The 23,837-nt window shown below is 41.9% G+C and overlaps 1 protein-coding gene across 1 annotated transcript in view; it reads left to right on the plus strand.

Moving 5' to 3' along the window:
- The window catches only part of glra1 (glycine receptor alpha 1), a 106,072-nt gene that overhangs the window by 52,618 nt on the left and 29,617 nt on the right, over positions 1 to 23,837 (plus strand). The window contains exons 2-3 of the mRNA XM_002940916.5: positions 4,957 to 5,087; positions 8,229 to 8,296. Of these exons, the coding sequence (XP_002940962.2) occupies positions 4,957 to 5,087; positions 8,229 to 8,296 (199 nt within the window). The remainder of the gene's footprint in view (positions 1 to 4,956; positions 5,088 to 8,228; positions 8,297 to 23,837) is intronic.

Consider the following 23,837-nt stretch of genomic DNA (forward strand, 5'->3'; position numbering starts at 1 on the left):
ACTTGGCATTAAAAGGAAAATGATTCCACATACAGGTATAGGACCCATTATCCAGAATGCTGGACCTGGGGTTTTCCGGCAAAGGGGTCTTTCTGCAATTCGGATCTCCTACCTTAAGTCTGTTAAAAACATTATTTAAACTGTACGTAAACCCAATAGGGCTGTTCTGCCCCAATAAGGGGTAATTATATCTTAGTTGGGATCAAGTACAGGTACTGTTTTATTATTACAGAGAAAAGGGAATCATTTAACCATTAAATAAACCCAATAGGGCTGTTCTGCCCCCAATAAGGGGTAATTATATCTTAGTTGGGATCAAGTACAGGTACTGTTTTATTATTACAGAGAAAAGGGAATCATTTAACCATGAAATAAACCCAATAGGGCTGTTCTGCCCCCAATAAGGGGTAATTATATCTTAGTTGGGATCAAGTACAGGTACTGTTTTATTATTACAGAGAAAAAAGAAATCATTTTTAAAAATTTGAATCATTTGCTTATAATGGAGTCTATGGGAGATGGCCTTTCCATAATTCTGAACCTTCTGGATAATGGGTTTCCGGATAAGGAGTCCGATAACGTTATCTGTATGTCCCTGACTATTTCTTATATGGTTATGCGGCATGGCAGCTCCTGCAATGAGACTGCAGTTTGTGACCTCTACTACAGAATACAAGGACGCAGAAATAGTTCTTCAACTTTTGTTTTGCTGCATGTAGGTAACACGCTGTTCTGGTCTGTATAATACAAGGCATAATAAGCAGCATTTTCATTGGGGCATAAGAAGAATTAATAAGGACTCTGACTACAGAATCCAAGGACAATGATTCCCTTTCAATAGCAAACAGCAGCAATCAAGCCTGTGAGGGCTGGGAGCATTTGCATGTATGGCAGTAACCAGATCACCTGATGCCGATATCACGCTCATGAAATATGCAGTTAGCGACACGGCACTGATCCCTAGTTATTCCTGCTGCTGGCAATATGAATTTTGTGCTCAGTGATCAGGCAACCGTACTACCCCACTTTATCCTATTTATTAATATTCACTGGGGCATAAGAAAGTTTGAGGTGGGGGCAAGTATGGGGAAAAGCTTTGACCGCACACATTGGGGGTCCCGGCCTATAGAGCAGTATTTGAAGGCAGGAAATGTGAGGGAAAAGGGACTGTGGCTGTGGGATAGCAGGTATAGTAGGGAGAGATGGTGCCTATAGTAGCAGTGGGGGGATAATAGCCTCAGGGAGGGACTGGGGCTGTGGGATAGCAGGTATAGTAGGGAGAGATGGTGCCTATAGTAGCAGTGGGGGGATAATAGCCTCTGGGAAGGGACTGGGGCTGTGGGACAGCAGGTATAGTAGGGAGAGATGGTGCCTATAGTAGCAGTGGGGGGATAATAGCCTCTGGGAAGGGACTGGGGCTGTGGGATAGCAGGTTTAGTAGGGAGAGATGGTGCCTATAGTAGCAGTGGGGGGATAATAGCCTCTGGGAAGGGACTGGGGCTGTGGGATAGCAGGTATAGTAGGGAGAGATGGTGCCTATAGTAGCAGTGGGGGGATAATAGCCTCTGGGAAGGGACTGGGGCTGTGGGATAGCAGGTATAGTAGGGAGAGATGGTGCCTATACTAGCAGTGGGGGGATAATAGCCTCTGGGAAGGGACTGGGGCTGTGGGATAGCAGGTATAGTAGGGAGAGATGGTGCCTATAGTAGCAGTGGGGGGATAATAGCCTCTGGGAAGGGACTGGGACTGTGGGATAGCAGGTATAGTAGGGAGAGATGGTGCCTATAGTAGCAGTGGGGGGGATAATAGCCTCTGGGAAGGGACTGGGGCTGTGGGATAGCAGGTATAGTAGGGAGAGATGGTGCCTATAGTAGCAGTGGGGGGATAATAGCCTCTGGGAAGGGACTGGGGCTGTGGGATAGCAGGTATAGTAGGGAGAGATGGTGCCTATAGTAGCAGTGGGGGGATAATAGCCTCTGGGAAGGGACTGGGGCTGTGGGATAGCAGGTATAGTAGGGAGAGATGGTGCCTATAGTAGCAGTGGGGGGATAATAGCCTCTGGGAAGGGACTGGGGCTGTGGGATAGCAGGTATAGTAGGGAGAGATGGTGCCTATAGTAGCAGTGGGGGGATAATAGCCTCTGGGAAGGGACTGGGACTGTGGGATTGCAGGTATAGTAGGGAGAGATGGTGCCTATAGTAGCAGTGGGGGGGATAATAGCCTCTGGGAAGGGACTGGGGCTGTGGGATAGCAGGTATAGTAGGGAGAGATGGTGCCTATAGTAGCAGTGGGGGGATAATAGCCTCTGGGAAGGGACTGGGGCTGTGGGATAGCAGGTATAGTAGGGAGAGATGGTGCCTATAGTAGCAGTGGGGGGATAATAGCCTCTGGGAAGGGACTGGGGCTGTGGGATAGCAGGTATAGTAGGGAGAGATGGTGCCTATAGTAGCAGTGGGGGGATAATAGCCTCTGGGAAGGGACTGGGGCTGTGGGATAGCAGGTATAGTAGGGAGAGATGGTGCCTATAGTAGCAGTGGGGGGATAATAGCCTCTGGGAAGGGACTGGGGCTGTGGGATAGCAGGTATAGTAGGGAGAGATGGTGCCTATAGTAGCAGTGGGGGGATAATAGCCTCTGGGAAGGGACTGGGGCTGTGGGATAGCAGGTATAGTAGGGAGAGATGGTGCCTGTAGTAGCAGTGGGGGGATAATAGCCTCTGGGAAGGGACTGGGGCTGTGGGATAGCAGGTATAGTAGGGAGAGATGGTGCCTATAGTAGCAGTGGGGGGATAATAGCCCCTGGGAAGGGACTGGGGCTGTGGGATAGCAGGTATAGTAGGGAGAGATGGTGCCTATAGTATCAGTGGGGGGATAATAGCCTCTGGGAAGGGACTGGGGCTGTGGGATAGCAGGTATAGTAGGGAGAGATGGTGCCTATAGTAGCAGTGGGGGGATAATAGCCTCTGGGAAGGGACTGGGACTGTGGGATTGCAGGTATAGTAGGGAGAGATGGTGCCTATAGTAGCAGTGGGGGGATAATAGCCTCTGGGAAGGGACTGGGGCTGTGGGATAGCAGGTATAGTAGGGAGAGATGGTGCCTATAGTAGCAGTGGGGGGATAATAGCCTCTGGGAAGGGACTGGGGCTGTGGGATAGCAGGTATAGTAGGGAGAGATGGTGCCTATAGTAGCAGTGGGGGGATAATAGCCCCTGGGAAGGGACTGGGGCTGTGGGATAGCAGGTATAGTAGGGAGAGATGGTGCCTATAGTATCAGTGGGGGGATAATAGCCTCTGGGAAGGGACTGGGGCTGTGGGATAGCAGGTATAGTAGGGAGAGATGGTGCCTATAGTAGCAGTGGGGGGATAATAGCCTCTGGGAAGGGACTGGGACTGTGGGATTGCAGGTATAGTAGGGAGAGATGGTGCCTATAGTAGCAGTGGGGGGGATAATAGCCTCTGGGAAGGGACTGGGGCTGTGGGATAGCAGGTATAGTAGGGAGAGATGGTGCCTATAGTAGCAGTGGGGGGATAATAGCCTCTGGGAAGGGACTGTGGCTGTGGGATAGCAGGTATAGTAGGGAGAGATGGTGCCTATAGTAGCAGTGGGGGGATAATAGCCTCTGGGAAGGGACTGGGGCTGTGGGATAGCAGGTATAGTAGGGAGAGATGGTGCCTATAGTAGCAGTGGGGGGATAATAGCCTCTGGGAAGGGACTGGGGCTGTGGGATAGCAGGTATAGTAGGGAGAGATGGTGCCTATAGTAGCAGTGGGGGGATAATAGCCTCTGGGAAGGGACTGGGACTGTGGGATTGCAGGTATAGTAGGGAGAGATGGTGCCTATAGTAGCAGTGGGGGGGATAATAGCCTCTGGGAAGGGACTGGGGCTGTGGGATAGCAGGTATAGTAGGGAGAGATGGTGCCTATAGTAGCAGTGGGGGGATAATAGCCTCTGGGAAGGGACTGGGGCTGTGGGATAGCAGGTATAGTAGGGAGAGATGGTGCCTATAGTAGCAGTGGGGGGATAATAGCCTCTGGGAAGGGACTGGGGCTGTGGGATAGCAGGTATAGTAGGGAGAGATGGTGCCTATAGTAGCAGTGGGGGGATAATAGCCTCTGGGAAGGGACTGGGGCTGTGGGATAGCAGGTATAGTAGGGAGAGATGGTGCCTATAGTAGCAGTGGGGGGATAATAGCCTCTGGGAAGGGACTGGGGCTGTGGGATAGCAGGTATAGTAGGGAGAGATGGTGCCTATAGTAGCAGTGGGGGGATAATAGCCCCTGGGAAGGGACTGGGGCTGTGGGATAGCAGGTATAGTAGGGAGAGATGGTGCCTATAGTAGCAGTGGGGGGATAATAGCCTCTGGGAAGGGACTTGTTTATGCTAAATGATTTTATGAGACAAATACTATAAAAAAACTGTTTTGTAAAAAACATATATAATCGGGTGGACAAATACATTAAATCTGATGGAGTCCCCATGTGCTGCAGATTTCACACATCATAGATCATTATAAACTTGTTAGAGAATCACAGCAGTGCCAGGCCTAAGGCTGAGGGCACCCAAAACACTCACCCTACTGCGCTTTTTCTCGGCACAACTTGGCGCACATAATCCCCGGCGTTTCTCCAGACAAAGCCCAAACGCTAGCGGGCCTGTGTTTTTATTATTTCCTTTTAAAGCATAAAACAAGTATGAGTCACTTAGAGAAGAGAGACAATTTTAGCCTCTGGAGAAGGGAATGATTATTTAATAGGCTTTGCAGCATTTCTTCTATGGAATCATTACAAAAATAATTTTGCTCTTCGCTGCCAGCTGTGCCTTTTCAGCTGAAATCTATCTTGCTGCTTTGTGTGTTGGCCCCCTACGGAGACCCACCGTCATATTAGAAACCATCATTCCTATAGTTTCAGCCATGATTTTGTGAACCCTGTGTCTTATTTGCTGTCTTTCCATTGCAGTCTAGCAGCCTCCAAGGAAGTTGGTGCGTCGGCCCGTTCCTCTGCCAAGCTAATGTCTCCCTCCGATTTCCTGGATAAACTGATGGGAAAGATCTCAGGATACGACGCCAGGATTAGACCCAATTTTAAAGGTGGATTTGTTTTTTATGTTGTTATTGGTGTTACTTGGCAAATGATCTATCCCATTCTTATAGGAAAAAATACACGGGATATTTTATGTAACCCTGTTATATGTATGTATGTATAACTTTATTTATAAAGTGCCACAAGGGTACGCAGCGCTGTACAATATTACAGAATACAAAATTACACACAGGGAGGACAAGTGATATAATAAATAAATACAATAAATATATATATATATATATAAGTGCCATGTGGTATGGGACACAGTAGGAAGGAGGTCCCTGCCCCGTAGAGCTTACAGTCTAAGTGGTTGGGTAACATACAGGCACAAAGCGGAAGGTAAGAGTGCACTAGGTATGGTCCCTGCCCCGTAGAGCTTACAGTCTAAGTGGTTGGGTAACATACAGGCACAAAGCGGAAGGTAAGAGTGCATCAGGTATGGGCACCACTTAGATTGTAAGCTCTACGGGGCAGGGACCTCCTTCCTACTGTGTCTCATACCACATGGCACTTATTCCCTGTGCATTTATATATATTTATTTATTATAACACTTGTCCTCCCTGTGTGTAATTGTGTATTCTGTAAGACAGTACAGCGCTGCGTACCCTTGTGGCGCTTTATAAATAAAGTTATACATACATATAATAGGGTTACATAAAATATCCCGTGTATTTTTTTCCTATAATGATAACAATAGACGGCACAAAGCGTAAACTCTATTGCTAGCTGGAGACATCCCTTAGCAACAGTGTCAGACTGGGGTACCGGGGGCCCACCAGAAAATCTCACCCCAGGGGCCCACCAAACCTGCACAACAGGGCTGTCTCATCATAATATGGGGCCTAAAGTGAAAATAAAGCTTGGGACTAGTGATGAGTGAATCTGTTCCGTTTCGCCGAAAAATTCGCGAAACTTTCAAAAGATCCGCGAAATGGCGAAATATTTGTGAAACAGTGAAAATGTCGTGCGGAAAAAAAAATTGTCACCCACGACTATTCTTTTGCCGCCCATGGCTATTATTTTGTCACATGGCTATTCTTTTGACGCCCGCGACAATTTTTGGACGTGCGGCAAATTTTTCCGCGAATCCATGCCTGCCGAAACATTTCGCCCATCACTACTTGGGACCTCAAAACATGCACTGTGCTTAACATGTTGCCAACATTTTTAGGCTCTTTGCCACACCCTGTAGCAATAATGACCCACACATGCAAATAAAATCACTGCAGAAATGGATAATAAGCATTAACTGCAGAAATGCCAGTAAGAAATGGACAATGAGCAAATTAACCCCAGACATACCAGTAAGAAATGGCCATTAAACATATTAGCCAGTAAGAAATGAACAATGAGAAACTTAGCCATGTTAGTAATGACCATATTAACCCCACACAAGCCATATCACTTCATAAAATGGAAATAAACAAATTAACCCGACATGCCAATAGGAGCAAGAAAAATAATATATTAAAAACATTACCTGACCCACTGCACAAGTAGAAAGTGTGCAGGGTGATAGACAGGGCAGAGGGGGGCCCAGCATGGTGACAAGGAGAGCGGAGGGGGAGGCAAGCAAAATAAAAGGGATGCTGGCAGGGGCCAAGCATAATGGTTGTGCTGGCAGTGGGGGGTTAGAAGAAAGGAATAAAAATTACATAGTCACCTTGCTGGGCCCCCTACCACCCTTGTTGGGCCCCTGCCTTCGGAGCCGTCGCTCTGCTGGTCCATGCTTGCCTTGTATGGGAAAGATGCGCGTAGGTTCTTCTGTGAAACGCATGGCCATCTTTCCCATACTAGGCAGATGGTGGAAGGCTCAGCAGAGTGCTTCAAAGGCACGGGCTCACCAAAGCGACAGCATCAAGTGTGGTGGGGGGGCCAGTAAGGTGACGAGCAGTGCAGCGGTGGGGCCATCAGGAAGGGAAACCAGTAATTTGAACTAAGCGGGGCCCAGCAGGACCAGGGCCCACTGGGAGTTTTCCCGGTGTCCCGGTGGGCCAGTCCGACACTGCTTAGCAACATTTATAAAAATTACTAAGAAAACTGAAACACAGTTGTGACTTTTCTAAACACTGTTGCATTTATTTTTTTAGCTTTCATGTTTATAGCAGTTTTATTTTGCTAATATCATGAATTTGTAACAGGAGCACCCCTGCCCCCTGTTTGGAAGGTGGAGCAGACATAATGGCAGTAGCTTAACAAACACTAATGTACTGGTCGACTACACTTTTGGGGAGCTGTACTCCATCACGGTTGTATTCTTAAAGCAATATTGCCCATTAAAACCTTTCTCCAGCTTTATTAAAATACAAACTTATCCTCCAATGAGAATCCCAGCTGATCTGTTTAAATCTAGAAGCCCCACCACATGTAGACTACACAAAACACTCCAGCCCATGGGTTTAATGCAGAAGGGCCCCCCCCGAAAGGTTGTTACTGTGTCTATCTGGTTCAAATCTGTTCTTTAAGTTAACTTTTAGTATGATGTAGAGAGTAATATTCTGAGACAATTTGCAATTGGTCTTCATTTTTTATTATTTGTAGTTTTTGTTCAGCAGCTCTCCAGTTTTTAGCAGCAATCTGGTTGCTAGGGTTCACGTTACCTTAGCAACCAGGGAGTGATTTGAAGGAGAATTTGGTATATGAATAGGAGAGGACTTGAATCGGAAAATAAGTTGTAAAAGTGTAACAATTACAATGAAACTGTAGCCTCATGGCTGCCGGGGTCGGCCGAAGAAGAAGAAGAAGGCGAATAATAAAAAACTATAAAAAATAAATAATGAAGACCAATTGAAAAGTTGCTTAGAAATCCTATAAAGATGAACCACAGTTCCCTGGCGCTGAACAAGTCTGTCCTTTCTTCCAAGTCTCTTATAATGGCATCAACATGGTACATTAATCTTTGCATGTAATATATGAGCAAGCGCAGAGAATCAGCATTTTCATTGGTGAATTATTAAGTTAATAATTGTGTTTTTTGTCAATATAGTAGTTTTTTGTAATTAAGTTTTTACTTAACTTCTATAGAGAACCAGAGGGGCACAGTGGCCCTGCTTTACAGTTGGGATTAGTGGGTACGTTTCTGATGCAGAAGAATGTTGAGTCTATTATTTTATCAAATCCTAATTAGATTCCTCTTTGCTCATAGGTCCGCCTGTAAATGTGAGCTGCAACATCTTCATTAACAGCTTTGGATCAATTGCAGAAACCACTATGGTGAGTACATAACTCCAGCCCCAGCTGTACCAACCTAGTCTTGGGTGGCAGACCCCAAAAGGAAGGGAATCCCAATCCAGGTCTGGAGATGTGTGAGTTTAAGATATTGGGGCCCATTTATGAACAGCTGGGCAGTAACCTATAGCACCAACCCCATTTTTAGCTTTTCCAGACAGCTACAGGGAGATCAATTGGTTGCTATTGGTTACTGCCAATGTGCATATTTGCCCAGTGTTCATAAATGAGGCCCAGTACTAATTTTACAGTAGAAAGTTTAATAATGAGCCATAGTTAAAACTTTGGATGCGTATTTTGGATGCGCTTGGTTCATATTAAGGACATTTCTATAATTCAGTGATCCCCAACCAGTGGCTCCGGGCAACATGTTGCTCCCCAACCCCTTGGGTGTTGCTCTCAGTGCCCCCAAACCAGGGAGTTATTTTTGAATTCCTTACTTGGGGGCAAGTTTTGGTTGAATAAAAACAAAATTTCCTACCAAATAAAGCCCCCTGTAAGCTGATAGGGTGCATAGAGGCTGCCTAATAGCCAATCACAGCCCTTATTTGGCTCCTCCATGAACTTTAATGGTGCTTCAAGTGTTTTTACTTTCGACTGTGGCTCACGAGTAAGAAAGCTTGGGGACCCCTGCTATAATACAAAAAATGCGTTGATAATTTCTGTATTTCAAAAGTATTATCTTTGGTCAAAAGGATAGTTAACTTGTACTAATGTGTATGTGCATTGTTGCATTTTAAGAGCATTTGAATGAGTTTACTTTCAGGCTTGGTTTCTAGGGCTCAGCTACCCTAACAACCAGGCAGCAGCTTAGAAGTAAAAAAAGGGCTTAAAAGAGTTTAATAAATAGCAATAAAACTGCAGACTCATACTGTAGTTTAAATGTTGGTTGTTTGGTGGGGACAGTGGCCCTTTAAAGCCAAGAGGATTTCAATGCAGAATAAAACTGCTAATCATTTAAAATTGAAATTGAGTTGCTTAGAAGAGATCCATCTATGAACACGCCTGGCAATAGCAGCCAAATGGAAGACCCCAAATGTACCCACCATACAGGAGATAATCATTAGGGTCAATGCTAAGAGAACCTTTGAGTTAAACACAGCGACCATAGAGAATACGATCTCATGCCACCTAGACATTGAAATCTAATGGCCCTATCAGTAACACAAACACAGTACAGGTATTGAATCCTTTATCCAGAAAGTTCCGAATTATGGAAAGGCCATCTCCCATAAACTCCTTTATAAGCAACTAATTCTAATTTTAAAAAACTATTTCTCTTTTCTCTGTAATAATAAAACAGTACCTGTACTTGATCCCAACTAAGATATAATTACCCCTTATTGGGGGCAGAACAGCCCTATTGGGTTTATTTAATGGTTAAATGATTCCCTTTTCTCTGTAATAATAAAACAGTACCTGTACTTGATCCCAACTAAGATATAATTACCCCTTATTGGGGCAGAACAGCCCTATTGGGTTTATTTAATGGTTAAATGATTCCCTTTTCTCTGTAATAATAAAACAGTACCTGTACTTGATCCCAACTAAGATATAATTACCCCTTATTGGGGCAGAACAGCCCTATTGGGTTTATTTCATGGTTAAATGATTCCCTTTTCTCTGTAATAATAAAACAGTACCTGTACTTGATCCCAACTAAGATATAATTACCCCTTATTGGGGGCAGAACAGCCCTATTGGGTTTATTTAATGGTTAAATGATTCCCTTTTCTCTGTAATAATAAAACAGTACCTGTACTTGATCCCAACTAAGATATAATTACCCCTTATTGGGGGCAGAACAGTCCTATTGGGTTTATTTCATGTTTAAATGATTATAAGCAGACTTAAAGGGGAAGGAAAGGCTAAGTCACTTGGGGGTGCCAAAATGTTAAGCACCCCCAAGTGACTTAGATCGCTTACCTTGTACCCTGGGCTGGTGCCCCTGTTAGGAGAAAAAAGCACCAGCCCAGGGTACCTGTAGGAAGCGCAGAAGAGTGAAAAGCCGACTTTGTTTTTTAAGTTCCACTATTCACTCTACTGCGCATGCGCGCGCGGCGCTACAGGAAGGAGGAAGCGCTCGCTACAGGTACCCCGGGCTGGTGCTGTTCTCTCCGTACAGGGGCACCAGCCCGGGGTATGAGGTGAGCGATCTAAGTCACTTGGGGGTGCCTAACATTTTGGCACCCCCAAGTGACTTAGCCTTTCCTTCTCCTTTAAGTTATGGAGATCCAAATTTCGGGAACACCTTATCCGGAAAATCCCAGGTTCCGAAAATTCTGGATAACAGGTCCCATACCTGTAATAAATTAGCCTCAAGGCTATATTCTTATTCCTTATCAATATACAGGTATAGGACCCATTATCCAGAATGCTCGGGACCAAGGGTATTCCGGATAAGGGGTATTTCCGTAATTTGGATCTCAATACCTTAAGTCTACTAAAAAAATCAATAAAACATTAATTAAACCCAATAGGATTGTTTTGCATCCAATAAGGGGTAATTATATCTTAGTTGGGATCAAGTACAGGTACTGTTTTATTATTACAGAGAAAAGGGAATCATTTAACCATGAAATAAACCCAATAGGGCTGTTCTGCCCCCAATAAGGGGTAATTATATCTTAGTTGGGATCAAGTACAGGTACTGTTTTATTATTACAGAGAAAAGGGAATCATTTAACCATGAAATAAACCCAATAGGGCTGTTCTGCCCCCAATAAGGGGTAATTATATCTTAGTTGGGATCAAGTACAGGTACTGTTTTATTATTACAGAGAAAAGGGAATCATTTAACCATGAAATAAACCCAATAGGGCTGTTCTGCCCCCAATAAGGGGTAATTATATCTTAGTTGGGATCAAGTACAGGTACTGTTTTATTATTACAGAGAAAAGGGAATCATTTAACCATTAAATAAACCCAATAGGGCTGTTCTGCCCCCAATAAGGGGTAATTATATCTTAGTTGGGATCAAGTACAGGTACTGTTTTATTATTACAGAGAAAAGGGAATCATTTAACCATTAAATAAACCCAATAGGGCTGTTCTGCCCCCAATAAGGGGTAATTATATCTTAGTTGGGATCAAGTACAGGTACTGTTTTATTATTACAGAGAAAAGGGAATCATTTAACCATTAAATAAACCCAATAGGGCTGTTCTGCCCCAATAAGGGGTAATTATATCTTAGTTGGGATCAAGTACAGGTACTGTTTTATTATTACAGAGAAAAGGGAATCATTTAACCATGAAATAAACCCAATAGGGCTGTTCTGCCCCCAATAAGGGGTAATTATATCTTACTTGGAATCAATTACAAGGTTCTGTTTTATTTCTACATAGAAAAAGGAAATCAGTTTTAAAATTCTGAATTATTTGATTAAAATGGAGTCTATGGGAGACGGGCATTCCGTAATTCGGAGCTTTCTGGATAACGGGTTTCCGGATAAGGGGTCCGATACCTGTACTAATTCCGTCTCCCTTTGGTCAGAAAACGATCAAGAACAGATCACCACAATCACAATTGTTCCTCAGTGATCACAAAGGCTGATCCTTTTCACAACCAGTGATACAGTATGTAGACTCCATTTCTGTAAGCTATGCAATAAATGGATAGAACTGAGTGTTTGAGATTACTCTCAGCCCTCATTTCTCTATTTCCTTTTTTATTATTTCCTTATGACATATTCTCCTCCTATTTATAACCGTTAAAATCTAATAAAATGTAAGTTACTACCACTTTAATGCAAAGCTGTTTCACATGTTGCATACAGAGCAGGGTATTTAAGCACTGCCCAATGCCGTACTGTTATTAAAATGTCTTATTCCTTTATATATTAAAATGGACATTCCTGCACTAGTCTATAAGGAAAGGCTGACATTTATTGAAAGTAAATTAAATTAGCTCCATAGAAGATAACACTGCTGAAGGATTGTGATCCATTAAGTTGCTGGGCACAGCCTGGACACATACATCATTCCATGCATATCCTGTGAGTGTGTTTGTATAGATAAGGGATACTGTAACCCCCAGCTATAAATTAAATGGATATTCAGAGTTTCATGAACACATGCAAGTCACATAAACATTCTTTTCTGACATACAATAGGGGGTATATTATTTTGGTAATAAATGCAATGTTTTTTTCCCCAGTATAAGGGGCCCATTTACTTACTCACGAACGGGCCGAATGCGTCCGATTGCGTTTTTTTCGTAATGATCGGTATTTTGCGTTTTTTTCGGAAAATTATCGCAACTTTGTCGTTACCAACACGATTTTAGCGGAAAAACGCGAGTTTTTCGTAGCCATTCCAAAAGTTGCGATTTTTTCGTAGCGTTAAAACTTGCGCAAAAAGTTGCGATTTTTTCGTAGTGTTAAAACTTGCGCAAAACGGCGCGCCTTTTAAGTTTTAACGCTACGAAAAAAGCGCAACTTTTCGCGCAAGTTTTAACGCTACGAAAAAATCGCAACTTTCGGAATGGCTACGAAAAACTCGCGTTTTTTCGCGCAAATCGTATTGGTAACGAAAAAGTCGCGATAATTTCCGAAAAGTCGTAAAGGCGCCGAAAAAATCGCAAAAAATACGAAAAAGTCGCAAAATGTTCGTTTTCCAATCGGAATTTTTCCAATTCGGTCGGAATTCGTGTCTTAGTAAATCAGCCCCTTAGTGTCATTGCAACCAGGCACAGATTTGTGGTTGGCACAACTGCCCACAAATGGCCCAGACCAGTACAGGGCATTTCTAGTACATTTCAGGCCCTTATTGACCCTTTTCAAGCTTTAAAAATTGACTATTGACACAACCTGCTAGTGGAACCCTGGAAACACCGCCACGTTCTGGGTTTCCATAGCCTCTATGCATGCATTGCATCAGACGAGGTTGGGCTAGAGCACTCACAAGAGCAAGGAGTACATATGGGCACAAGCAGTACTTTAAATTTTGATTACAGATTACATTAGTTTACCAAAATCAATTGTATTAATATAAAAAAACTTTGTGTATTTATTAAGGTCCTCAGTACCCCCTGCTATCCAGAATGCTTGGTACCTGGGGATAAGGGATCTTCCCATAATTTGGATCTTGGATAATTTGGATCTTCTATTAAAAAATCATTTAAACGTGAATTCAATCCAAAAGGGTTGTTTTGCTTCTTATAAGGATTCATTATATCTTGGAAAAAAGGGAATCATTTAACCATGAAATAAACCCAATAGGGCTGTTCTGCCCCCAATAAGGGGTAATTATATCTTAGTTGGGATCAAGTACAGGTACTGTTTTATTATTACAGAGAAAAGGGAATCATTTAACCATGAAATAAACCCAATAGGGCTGTTCTGCCCCAATAAGGGGTAATTATATCTTAGTTGGGATCAAGTACAGGTACTGTTTTATTATTACAGAGAAAAGGGAATCATTTAACCATTAAATAAACCCAATAGGGCTGTTCTGCCCCCAATAAGGGGTAATTATATCTTAGTTGGGATCAAGTACAGGTACTGTTTTATTATTACAGAGAAAAGGGAATCATTTAACCATTAAATAAACCCAATAGGGCTGTTCTGCCCCCAATAAGGGGTAATTATATCTTAGTTGGGATCAAGTACAGGTACTGTTTTATTATTACAGAGAAAAGGGAATCATTTAACCATTAAATAAACCCAATAGGGCTGTTCTGAACCCAATAAGGGGTAATTATATCTTAGTTGGGATCAAGTACAGGTACTGTTTTATTATTACAGAGAAAAGGGAATCATTTAACCATTAAATAAACCCAATAGGACTGTTCTGCCCCCAATAAGGGGTAATTATATCTTAGTTGGGATCAAGTACAGGTACTGTTTTATTATTACAGAGAAAAGGGAATCATTTAACCATTAAATAAACCCAATAGGGCTGTTCTGCCCCAATAAGGGGTAATTATATCTTAGTTGGGATCAAGTACAGGTACTGTTTTATTATTACAGAGAAAAGGGAATCATTTAACCATTAAATAAACCCAATAGGGCTGTTCTGCCCCAATAAGGGGTAATTATATCTTAGTTGGGATCAAGTACAGGTACTGTTTTATTATTACAGAGAAAAGGGAATCATTTAACCATTAAATAAACCCAATAGGGCTGTTCTGCCCCAATAAGGGGTAATTATATCTTAGTTGGGATCAAGTACAGGTACTGTTTTATTATTACAGAGAAAAGGGAATCATTTAACCATTAAATAAACCCAATAGGTAATCTGAGCTTAGAACAACTGAGCATGCCCAGGAGCCAACAGCCAAAGCAAATTCCTGAGGGAGGGGGCCGAGTGGGTTACAGGAGGAGAAGGAAATCTAAGTGATTAAGGAGATGTTGCAGCCTTACTATTAACTTCTGGACATCCAGAGTGGCAGGTATTGAAAGATGATATGATTAAATTTTTGTGTGTGGGGTTTACATGTCCTTTTAGATATATTTCCTCCTTCATATATCAATATATTTATAAATCAGGCCCTGTGACTTTTGGGAAACTAATCATCGTTCTACCCGAGAATGTTTCAGCCTATGAGATGGAAGTCACTGGCCCCCTAAGGCAAACATTGTGTGTGCGCGTGGGAGAGAGAGCTGCTGTATAACCTGCTCAGAAATCACTGTGTTATTGATATTTGGAGACAGGAACAAAATGAACGTTCTGTTCTAACTTTGACTCCCTGGGAGGAGAGTTATTAAAAAAGGAAAGTTTATGGAAGCTTGGAACAAAAATCAATCAGGCCCTTTGAATCTTTTTTATTGTTATTATTATTATGTTTTTGTTGTGCTCTAAATAACGGCTTGTGTGTTAATTGCGCTGCTGATTAAATGACGTGGCCTGATTAAATGGGAAACGCTGTTAATGTATCCTTACACTGCAAAAACGTAGGCACTGGTTAACCCCTCATGTTACTGCACCTTCTGTGAATAAACACAGGGACTTATCTGGGCTCTCTTCTCATTGAAATAATTAGCAATATAGGCCAGCAACAGATATTGCTCTCAGTGGAGTGGTTGGACATTACTATTATATTATACTTACTATTATATTGATCTGTCAGCACCTCACTGGGATCCCTTATCTAGAACCCACTATCTAGAAAGCTTCAAAATGGAGAGCTAGATCTTAGTACAAGTTGATCCAGGGACTGGTCCGATTGCCATCTTGGAGTCAGGAAGGAATTTTTTCCCCTCTGCGGCAAATTAGAGAGGCTTCAGGTGGGGTTTTTTCCTTCCTCTGGATCAACTAGCAGTTAGGCAGGTTATATATAAGCATTATGGTTGAACGTGATGGACTTGACGTGATGTCTTTTTTCAACCTGACTTACTATGTTACTGTTACGTAAAATACAGGAGGGCCATCTTCCATAGAAGATTTTTTTTTAAGTTATTGCTTTTTTTCTCTGTCATAATAATTCGGTACAGGTATCGGACCCCTTATCCGGAAACCCATTATCCAGAAAGCTCCGAATTACGGAAAGCCTGTCTCCCATAGACTCCATTATAATCAAATAATTAGGATTTTTAAAATTGATTTCCTTTTTCTCTGTAATAATAAAACAGTACCTGTACTTGATCCCAACTAAGATATAATTACCCCTTATTGGGGGCAGAACAGCCCTATTGGGTTTATTTAATGGTTAAATGATTCCCTTTTCTCTGTAATAATAAAACAGTACCTGTACTTGATCCCAACTAAGATATAATTACCCCTTATTGGGGGCAGAACAGCCCTATTGGGTTTATTTAATGGTTAAATGATTCCCTTTTCTCTGTAATAATAAAACAGTACCTGTACTTGATCCCAACTAAGATATAATTACCCCTTATTGGGGGCAGAACAGCCCTATTGGGTTTATTTAATGGTTAAATGATTCCTTTTTCTCTGTAATAATAAAACTGTACCTTGTATTTGATCCCAACTAAGAAATAATTAATCCTTATTGGATGCAAAACAATCCTATTGGATTTAATTAATGTTTTATTCATTTTTTAGTAGACTTAAGGTATGAAGATCCAAATTACGGAAAGACCCCTTATCCAGAATACCCTTGGTCCCGAGCATTCTGGATAACGGGTCCTATACCTGTACCTTGTATTTAATGGTAACTAAGCTGCGTGAATCCATATTGGAGGGAAAGGAATCCCAACTTGCCTTGTGGTTGGTTAAGGTTTGGGGTTGATTGGGTATTTTGGGAAATGGCTGTCCTGGCAGGAAGTTTGTTATATCCTGTTGAAGTTGAGACATAGCAAGTAGATTTATTCTAGCTGAGACATTGTCCCAGAAAGACTGGAGGATAGGGCAGTTCCAGAACATGTAATCCAAGGTACCCCAATTTCCTAAAATTTCCAAATCTGGGACCAGTCAGCTGTGGTGAGTGATGGTTGTATTATATTGTTTCATTTCATTATTTAGTAATGTTGAGGTAGCAGTTTATATATTAGGGATATCAGTCCCTTATGACGTAAGCCATTTGGAGCCAGTTGTTCAAAAGGTAAGGGAGGTGAATGTTGCCTTTGTTTGGGGCCCAGATGAATTCGTAAAATGAAGTCTGTATGTCCTTAAATGTCTTGGTGCTTCCAGTAAAGTCTCTTATAAATAAAGGAATTTGGGGAGAATACTCATTTTAATAGCCAAATTTCATCCAAACCAGGGAGCATGGTCCAAAATGGCAATATATAGAGACTTGTATAGAGGAGTTAGGTAAATGCCAAGATAAGTCACCAGATCTGTTTTCCACTTGTATCTAAATTTGTTTTGGAGCTTGAGTTTGTCCATAATATTTGGAGGTGTATTTAAGGCCACAGACCTGGTTTTGGTGATATTTCATTTATATCCTGACAGTGAAGAGTAGCAAACCTGAAGGACAGAAAAGGAACAGTGAATAATGCTATTCTGAAGCATTTGATTGGACTTTAATGCTGGCAATATCTGGGAAGTTTTATATAGCAGACACCAGGAGCTCAATGCTGAAGGCATAGAGAAAAGGGGAGAGAGGGCACCCCTGTCTGGTGTCACTGGTGATCTTTATTGGCCAATGCAATTGACCTGGTAGTTTCAGGTAGATAGGTTGTTGTAAAGGCTCTTCAGAGTGGTAAGATAGGGTCCAGAGAGGTTTTGATGTGTTAATAGTTGGAAGAGGTAAGGTCATATCAGTCAGTTGTGTTTTCAGCGTCTAAGCTGAGCAGGATGGCTGGAATCTCCATAAGAGCCATACAGAGTAAACAGACTCCTTACGTGGGGGAGGTCCAAGGAGAGTCAGCAATACTCCAGAGCTCAGCCATCATAAATTTATCCCTGTGAAGGGGAAGGTCATAAACAGTGATGAGCAAATTCTTCTGCAGACATGGGTTCACAGCGAAATTCCACATTCTGAATTTCACCATGTGTTTTGCAAATTTTTCAGCAAAGCAAAATGGGACAGATTTGCTCATCACTAGTTATATAGTTCCGATATGTCAGTGTTCAAGAGACCCCTGGGGTAAAGGGGTAACTAGGGCCCCTAGATGAGCTGGGAACCTTATTCCAGTTAGGGCTGAGTGAGATTTTAGGTTGAGATGGATGCACAGGGGATGTTGCCCTTTGGCTTTTATTCTTAGTGCTGCCAGAAATTTGTAGCCATCAGTGGGGTTTTCTAGGATGTGCGTTTGTCCATGGTAATTGATAACCAATTTGAAGGGGAATCCCCATCAGTATACAGGCTTATAGTCTCTCTTTTGGACAGAGTGACTGGAGAGAGAAAATGAGTGAAAATGAGTACTTTATAGTTGCAGAATTCCACTGTAGTGGAGTTGCATGTGGTGGACATTACCTTCTGTACCTTTGTAATAGTAGAATCATGTTTGGAGGTTGGAGGTTTGAGACTTAAAGAACGTTGAGCTCTGTCTAGAGTCCAGAGTTCTGGTGGGGAGTCTGGACAAATGCTGTGAAAGAGGTCATGCTGATAGTTAGGGATCTCAGGGGCCCCCAATATCTTCACCTGCATTTGAGTCAGCAGGTTGAGGGACCCGGGTTGGGGAATCACAAGTGCAGGGATTTGTTTCCACACGGTGCCATTTTGGATTTTGGCATGGCGCTCCTGTGTAATTAACTGTAGCAGGATTGGGGGCATTGGTTGCTGGTCTCAGTTCCTTTCCTTGCCCATATTGGGTGCTGGTGGTGTTCCCCCGCTGGTCTGTGGCCCAAATAGATGGTAAGCTGCTTCCAGTGGCTGTTATTGGGGCTACACAGGCTGTGAGGAGACGGAGCTCTTAGAAGTTACATGCAGGCTCTCTCATGGTCAGCCACACCCCAGGCCCATATTATTTAAGCTCTTTAAGAAATGTCTGTGCTTTGTAAATTAATTGTAAAGGTTATTACAGTTGAAAGCAGTGCTTGTTTTCCATTTCAGTTCTGGGCCTGATAATGTAGAAGGAGTAAATTCTCTTCCATGACTGTAACTGAAAATACTACAGTTGCTTGAAATAACATTTTCTTTCAATATGCAAAAAAAACTGTTTTTGGACAGAGGACCAATTAAAAGGACAAAGAATTGCTAATTTTTATTGGGGCAGAACAGCCCTATTGGGTTTATTTAATGGTTAAATGATTCCCTTTTCTCTGTAATAATAAAACAGTACCTGTACTTGATCCCAACTAAGATATAATTACCCCTTATTGGGGGCAGAACAGCCCTATTGGGTTTATTTAATGGTTAAATGATTCCCTTTTCTCTGTAATAATAAAACAGTACCTGTACTTGATCCCAACTAAGATATAATTACCCCTTATTGGGGGCAGAACAGTCCTATTGGGTTTATTTAATGGTTAAATGATTCCCTTTTCTCTGTAATAATAAAACAGTACCTGTACTTGATCCCAACTAAGATATAATTACCCCTTATTGGGGGCAGAACAGCCCTATTGGGTTTATTTAATGGTTAAATGATTCCCTTTTCTCTGTAATAATAAAACAGTACCTGTACTTGATCCCAACTAAGATATAATTACCCCTTATTGGGGGCAGAACAGCCCTATTGGGTTTATTTAATGGTTAAATGATTCCCTTTTCTCTGTAATAATAAAACAGTACCTGTACTTGATCCCAACTAAGATATAATTACCCCTTATTGGGGCAGAACAGCCCTATTGGGTTTATTTAATGGTTAAATGATTCCCTTTTCTCTGTAATAATAAAACAGTACCTGTACTTGATCCCAACTAAGATATAATTACCCTTATTGGATGCAAAACAATCCTATTGGGTTTAATTAATGTTTTATTGATTTTTTAGTAGACTTAAGGTATGGAGATCCAAATTATAGAAATACCGGAAATCAGGAATACCCTTGGTCCTGACCGGTCCTATACCTGTATTACTAACACTTTCAGTTTGAGCTTGGTTATTAAATGACGTGGGAGGCACCGGACTGTTCATGCACATTTGAGTAATTGGGAGTATCTTTAAGTTGATGAGAATTAGGAACTGTTAAAAGTCAAAATATTCCCCAAGGTGAATTATTCTTCTGGTTTAAGGCAGAAATTTCTAAGAATATTTGTCATATTTTTTCAAGATGAACTAATCAATTTTCACGAAAGGGGAATGATCCACTGTAACCCCTTTTAATCCCATCCCAAGTATAAATATCAAGGATTTAATGATGGGTAACCTATATGGCAGGCACTAAATAATTGCCTATGATTGGTCCCTTCATTTGGAAAAGGCAAAAGTGCTTTGAATTTCATTGTCAAACTTGGACGTATACTTGAGTTATATCGCCAGTATCTGCCATTGCAAGATAAATTACGCTTTCTATATCCCGGTTAAGGCATTGAACAAAATCAATTATTGATTCTGACAAACAGAGGGAAAATCCAGTCCCCGGAGAGAAAACCTTGAGATCAGCAACATTCCAGGGTCACTGATAAGCATTTATAATGGTGAAATATTTGATTCCTTGCTAAATGACTATGACCGGGAGCAATGTGCTACAAAGAATAGGATATATATATATATATATTGTTCTGTGCAGTCGTTTGTTTCACAAGATCATTGGTGGATCATTTCTTACTATAACATTTTGCCAGCTATAATCAATTCTATACATGGAACCCATTCGGAATATGTCCTCACTTTACTCATTGTTTGTACGGTGACTGCTCCCAAAAACTCCAGAGTGGCGAGCGGGATAATTAATTTAACAAAGAAAGCTGACATACAGACTCTCACTGGCTCCATCTCTATTCATTTAATCAGAGAAGACCTTGCGGGCAACCAGTATCACTCAGGCCTATTAGAGCTTATCAGAGCATCTCAGATAAATGACTCTGGTCAGTTTCAGGGGGTTACATGGGTGAAGGGTATATTTTTAGAAAGAATATTTAATTATAAAAGTCTTTACAAGTTTCATAGGTTATTTGTTGGTAGCAGGAGGGGTATTAATAAAGGTCCCTGTTATGCAATTCCTTACGTGATCAGTCATTATGTTAGCTGGGATATTTACTGAATTGGTACAACAGAGGCTTATTCCGCACACCCTAGCTCTCCAAACCAGAACGCCCGGTGCACACTGCCAGAGGGATCGGCACCCTCCCAAAATCCAGTAGAACAGCAAAAAGCAAATGGCACTCAGGGCTAGAGGAAAAATTCCTTTTTAAAAAAGATTTTATTTGTGGAACAATGCAACATTTCGAGGCAAAGTAGCCCCTTTATCAAGCATACAAATCAGTGAAGGCAAAGTGAATTTATACATGTTCATTAACCACATCCTCTAGTTAATTGGTTAATTAAGTGGACATTACGTCAGTAACAGTGCTATCTAATTACAAATAGGAATAGTGCAATTTATACATTATGTCTCAATAAACGTGTAAATAAAGTGCAAGTTATACAACAAGTGTATTCAAATCATGTGCAAAAGTGTGAACCTTCCTTATTTCTTTTTCTGTCTGTTCTAATATCCAATTAGAAACTATGTTCACAAGGGAAGGTCCATAAGGTGCTAAAATACAAAATAACAATAATCAAGACTAAAGCGTTACATGTTAACTACAGTTAAAATTCAAGAACTTGAAACGTTGCATTGTTCCGCAAATAAAATCTTTTTTAAAAAGGAATTTTTCCTCTAGCCCTGAGTGCCATTTGCTTTTTGATATTTACTGAATTGCCAATTGGGGAAGGTTATAATTGTCTAGGATTATATTTCCTTTTTCTCCCACCATCAAATCACTAACCTGTTTTAAATTAGTAAGTTCACACATATGCTGCTATACCAAACTGAACATTGGGTGGCACTCTAGAACAGCGGTTCTCATCCTGTGGGTCAGGAACCCTTTGGGGGTCGAACGACCCTTTCACAGGGGTCGCCTAAGACCATCGGAAAACATATATTTCCCAATGGTCTTAGGAACCGAGACACGGCTTATCTATGGTTGGGGGTCACCACAACATGAGGAACTGTATTAAAGGGTCACGGCATTAGGAAGGTTGAGAATCACTGTTCTAGAATATGGTGAATAAAACACAACTGTAGCCTCCTGTATGGGAAGCAAAGTATAGGAAAGTCTGTGGTGTGTATGAAATGAAGAAATGTACGGTGGCCCAACAGTACAAACAGATGTATATGTGTATAATATGGACTGTGGATGACTCGTTGATTGGGCAGGTTTGGAACTTTTACCTGCTGATGTCTGTTGACCAGTGCATCAGTTTATCAGATGAGAAAGAAAAGCTCCTCTTCACATCATACAGTTCTGAATGAGCAGAATAATAAAATGGTGGCCATACCATGTATAGTCCCTCGTACAAATTCAGTCAGTTTTGCCCCCCGGCTGCTTGGTCGGATGCCATTCAGGATCAGCTTGTGGATAGCTTACTTAAGGCCTATGCCTTTTTTTTTTTTTAAAGCTATGCCTTTATGCCTATGTCCTGCTCCATTGTTTCCATCCCTGTAACAATAGCCAATTTGTAGCTCATTGAACGAGCGGTCCCCGATCCGACTAAATATTTTAACCTGCCTGATCGATATCTGGACGATTTCATGCCAGATACCGGTCGGGCAGGCCCGTCGTTACTGCCCCTATGTGGGCCCATAAGATGCCGAAACTGTCTAAGGCAGCGATTCTCAACCTGTGGGTGGGGACCCCTTTGGGGGTCGAATGACCCTTTCATGGTTGTCGCCTAAGACCATCAGAAAACATATATTTCTGATCGTCTTGGGAATAATTTTATGGTTGGGGGGCGTCACAACACGAGGAACTAAATTAAAGGGTTGCAGCATTAGGAAGGTCTAAGGGACTGATATCAGCAGATAGAATTGGCCCGTGTATGGCCACCTTTACTGTCTGTTCCAATATGCTGTTTTTTTCAGGGATTCTAGGCAGGACTCCATTTTTGACTCTGAGTCTTCACTATTCTGGGGAGATCATATTTTTTTTTGTGTTGGAAAGGACTGATACGGCAAGAAATTATGTCTGGGGACCACTCTTTTTCATGGATTTATTGGCACCTTAACTATTTGCGTTCATACATATATGATTGGCTGCCACTGTCTTGGGATTTTATGATCAATTAAATACTATTAAATCTTATTATGAAACAACTATAAAACCACATTTTCTCTGCACTAACATAGCTAGAGAACTCAACTTTGATGTTCTATTTTCCCCTTGCTCAAATGTTGCCAATATTCAAGATAAAGAGTCATTTATGCCATTGGGAAGGACAGGTAGGAGTTGTATGCCCTCCAAGGGCCTACCAGAGGATTTGGAAACTTCTCAAAGAAGTTAGATGGAGACAGTGTCAAATAATATAGAACAGTGAACCCCAACCAGTCGATCGTGAGCAACATGTTGCCCCCCAACCCCTTGGGTGTGGCTCCCAGTGGCCACAAAGCAGGTGCTCATTATTGAATTTCAGGTAAGGAGACAAGTTTGGTTGCATAAAAAACAAGTAGTGTATAATGCCAAACAGAGCCTTCTCTAAGCTGCCAGTCCACATAGGGGCTATTAAGTAGCCAATTGTAGCTTCTCTTGATACCCCCAGGGGTGCTTGTGTTGCTCCCCAACACTTTTTCCATTTAAATGGCTCCCAGGTATAAAAGGTTGGGGATCCCTGATATAGAGGTTATAGTAGAAACGACGTGTATGCCATCCCCTAAGGACGAAGAGACACAGAGCTACTAGTAGAAGCTACTAAAATAGACAATGCTGATAATTTACTGATAATTGTCTCTACGTGTGTTTTAGCAGAGGAAATTCTCAGTATTGTCTATGGCAGGGGATTTTCTAGCTTTTAGTAGCCGAGAAAAAGTAGCTGCTACTAGTAGCCCAGTGTGTCTTCACCCTAATAAGTATCCCTGAGTAGCAGCAGTTCGCTTAACCCTGACCCTAACAGTCTGATACATTGCATCTAAGCTGCGCATTAGGCTTTCTGCATGAGAAATGATTTCATTCAGCGAAATGCAGGAGAAGTGGGGCCCCGAGGCTCAGCTTTCCTATGCAGTGAGTCAGCGACATTGTCTTGACGTCTGAGAAGA

This window comes from Xenopus tropicalis, chromosome 3, assembly GCF_000004195.4.
Source record: "Xenopus tropicalis strain Nigerian chromosome 3, UCB_Xtro_10.0, whole genome shotgun sequence".
Classification (NCBI taxonomy): domain Eukaryota; kingdom Metazoa; phylum Chordata; class Amphibia; order Anura; family Pipidae; genus Xenopus; species Xenopus tropicalis.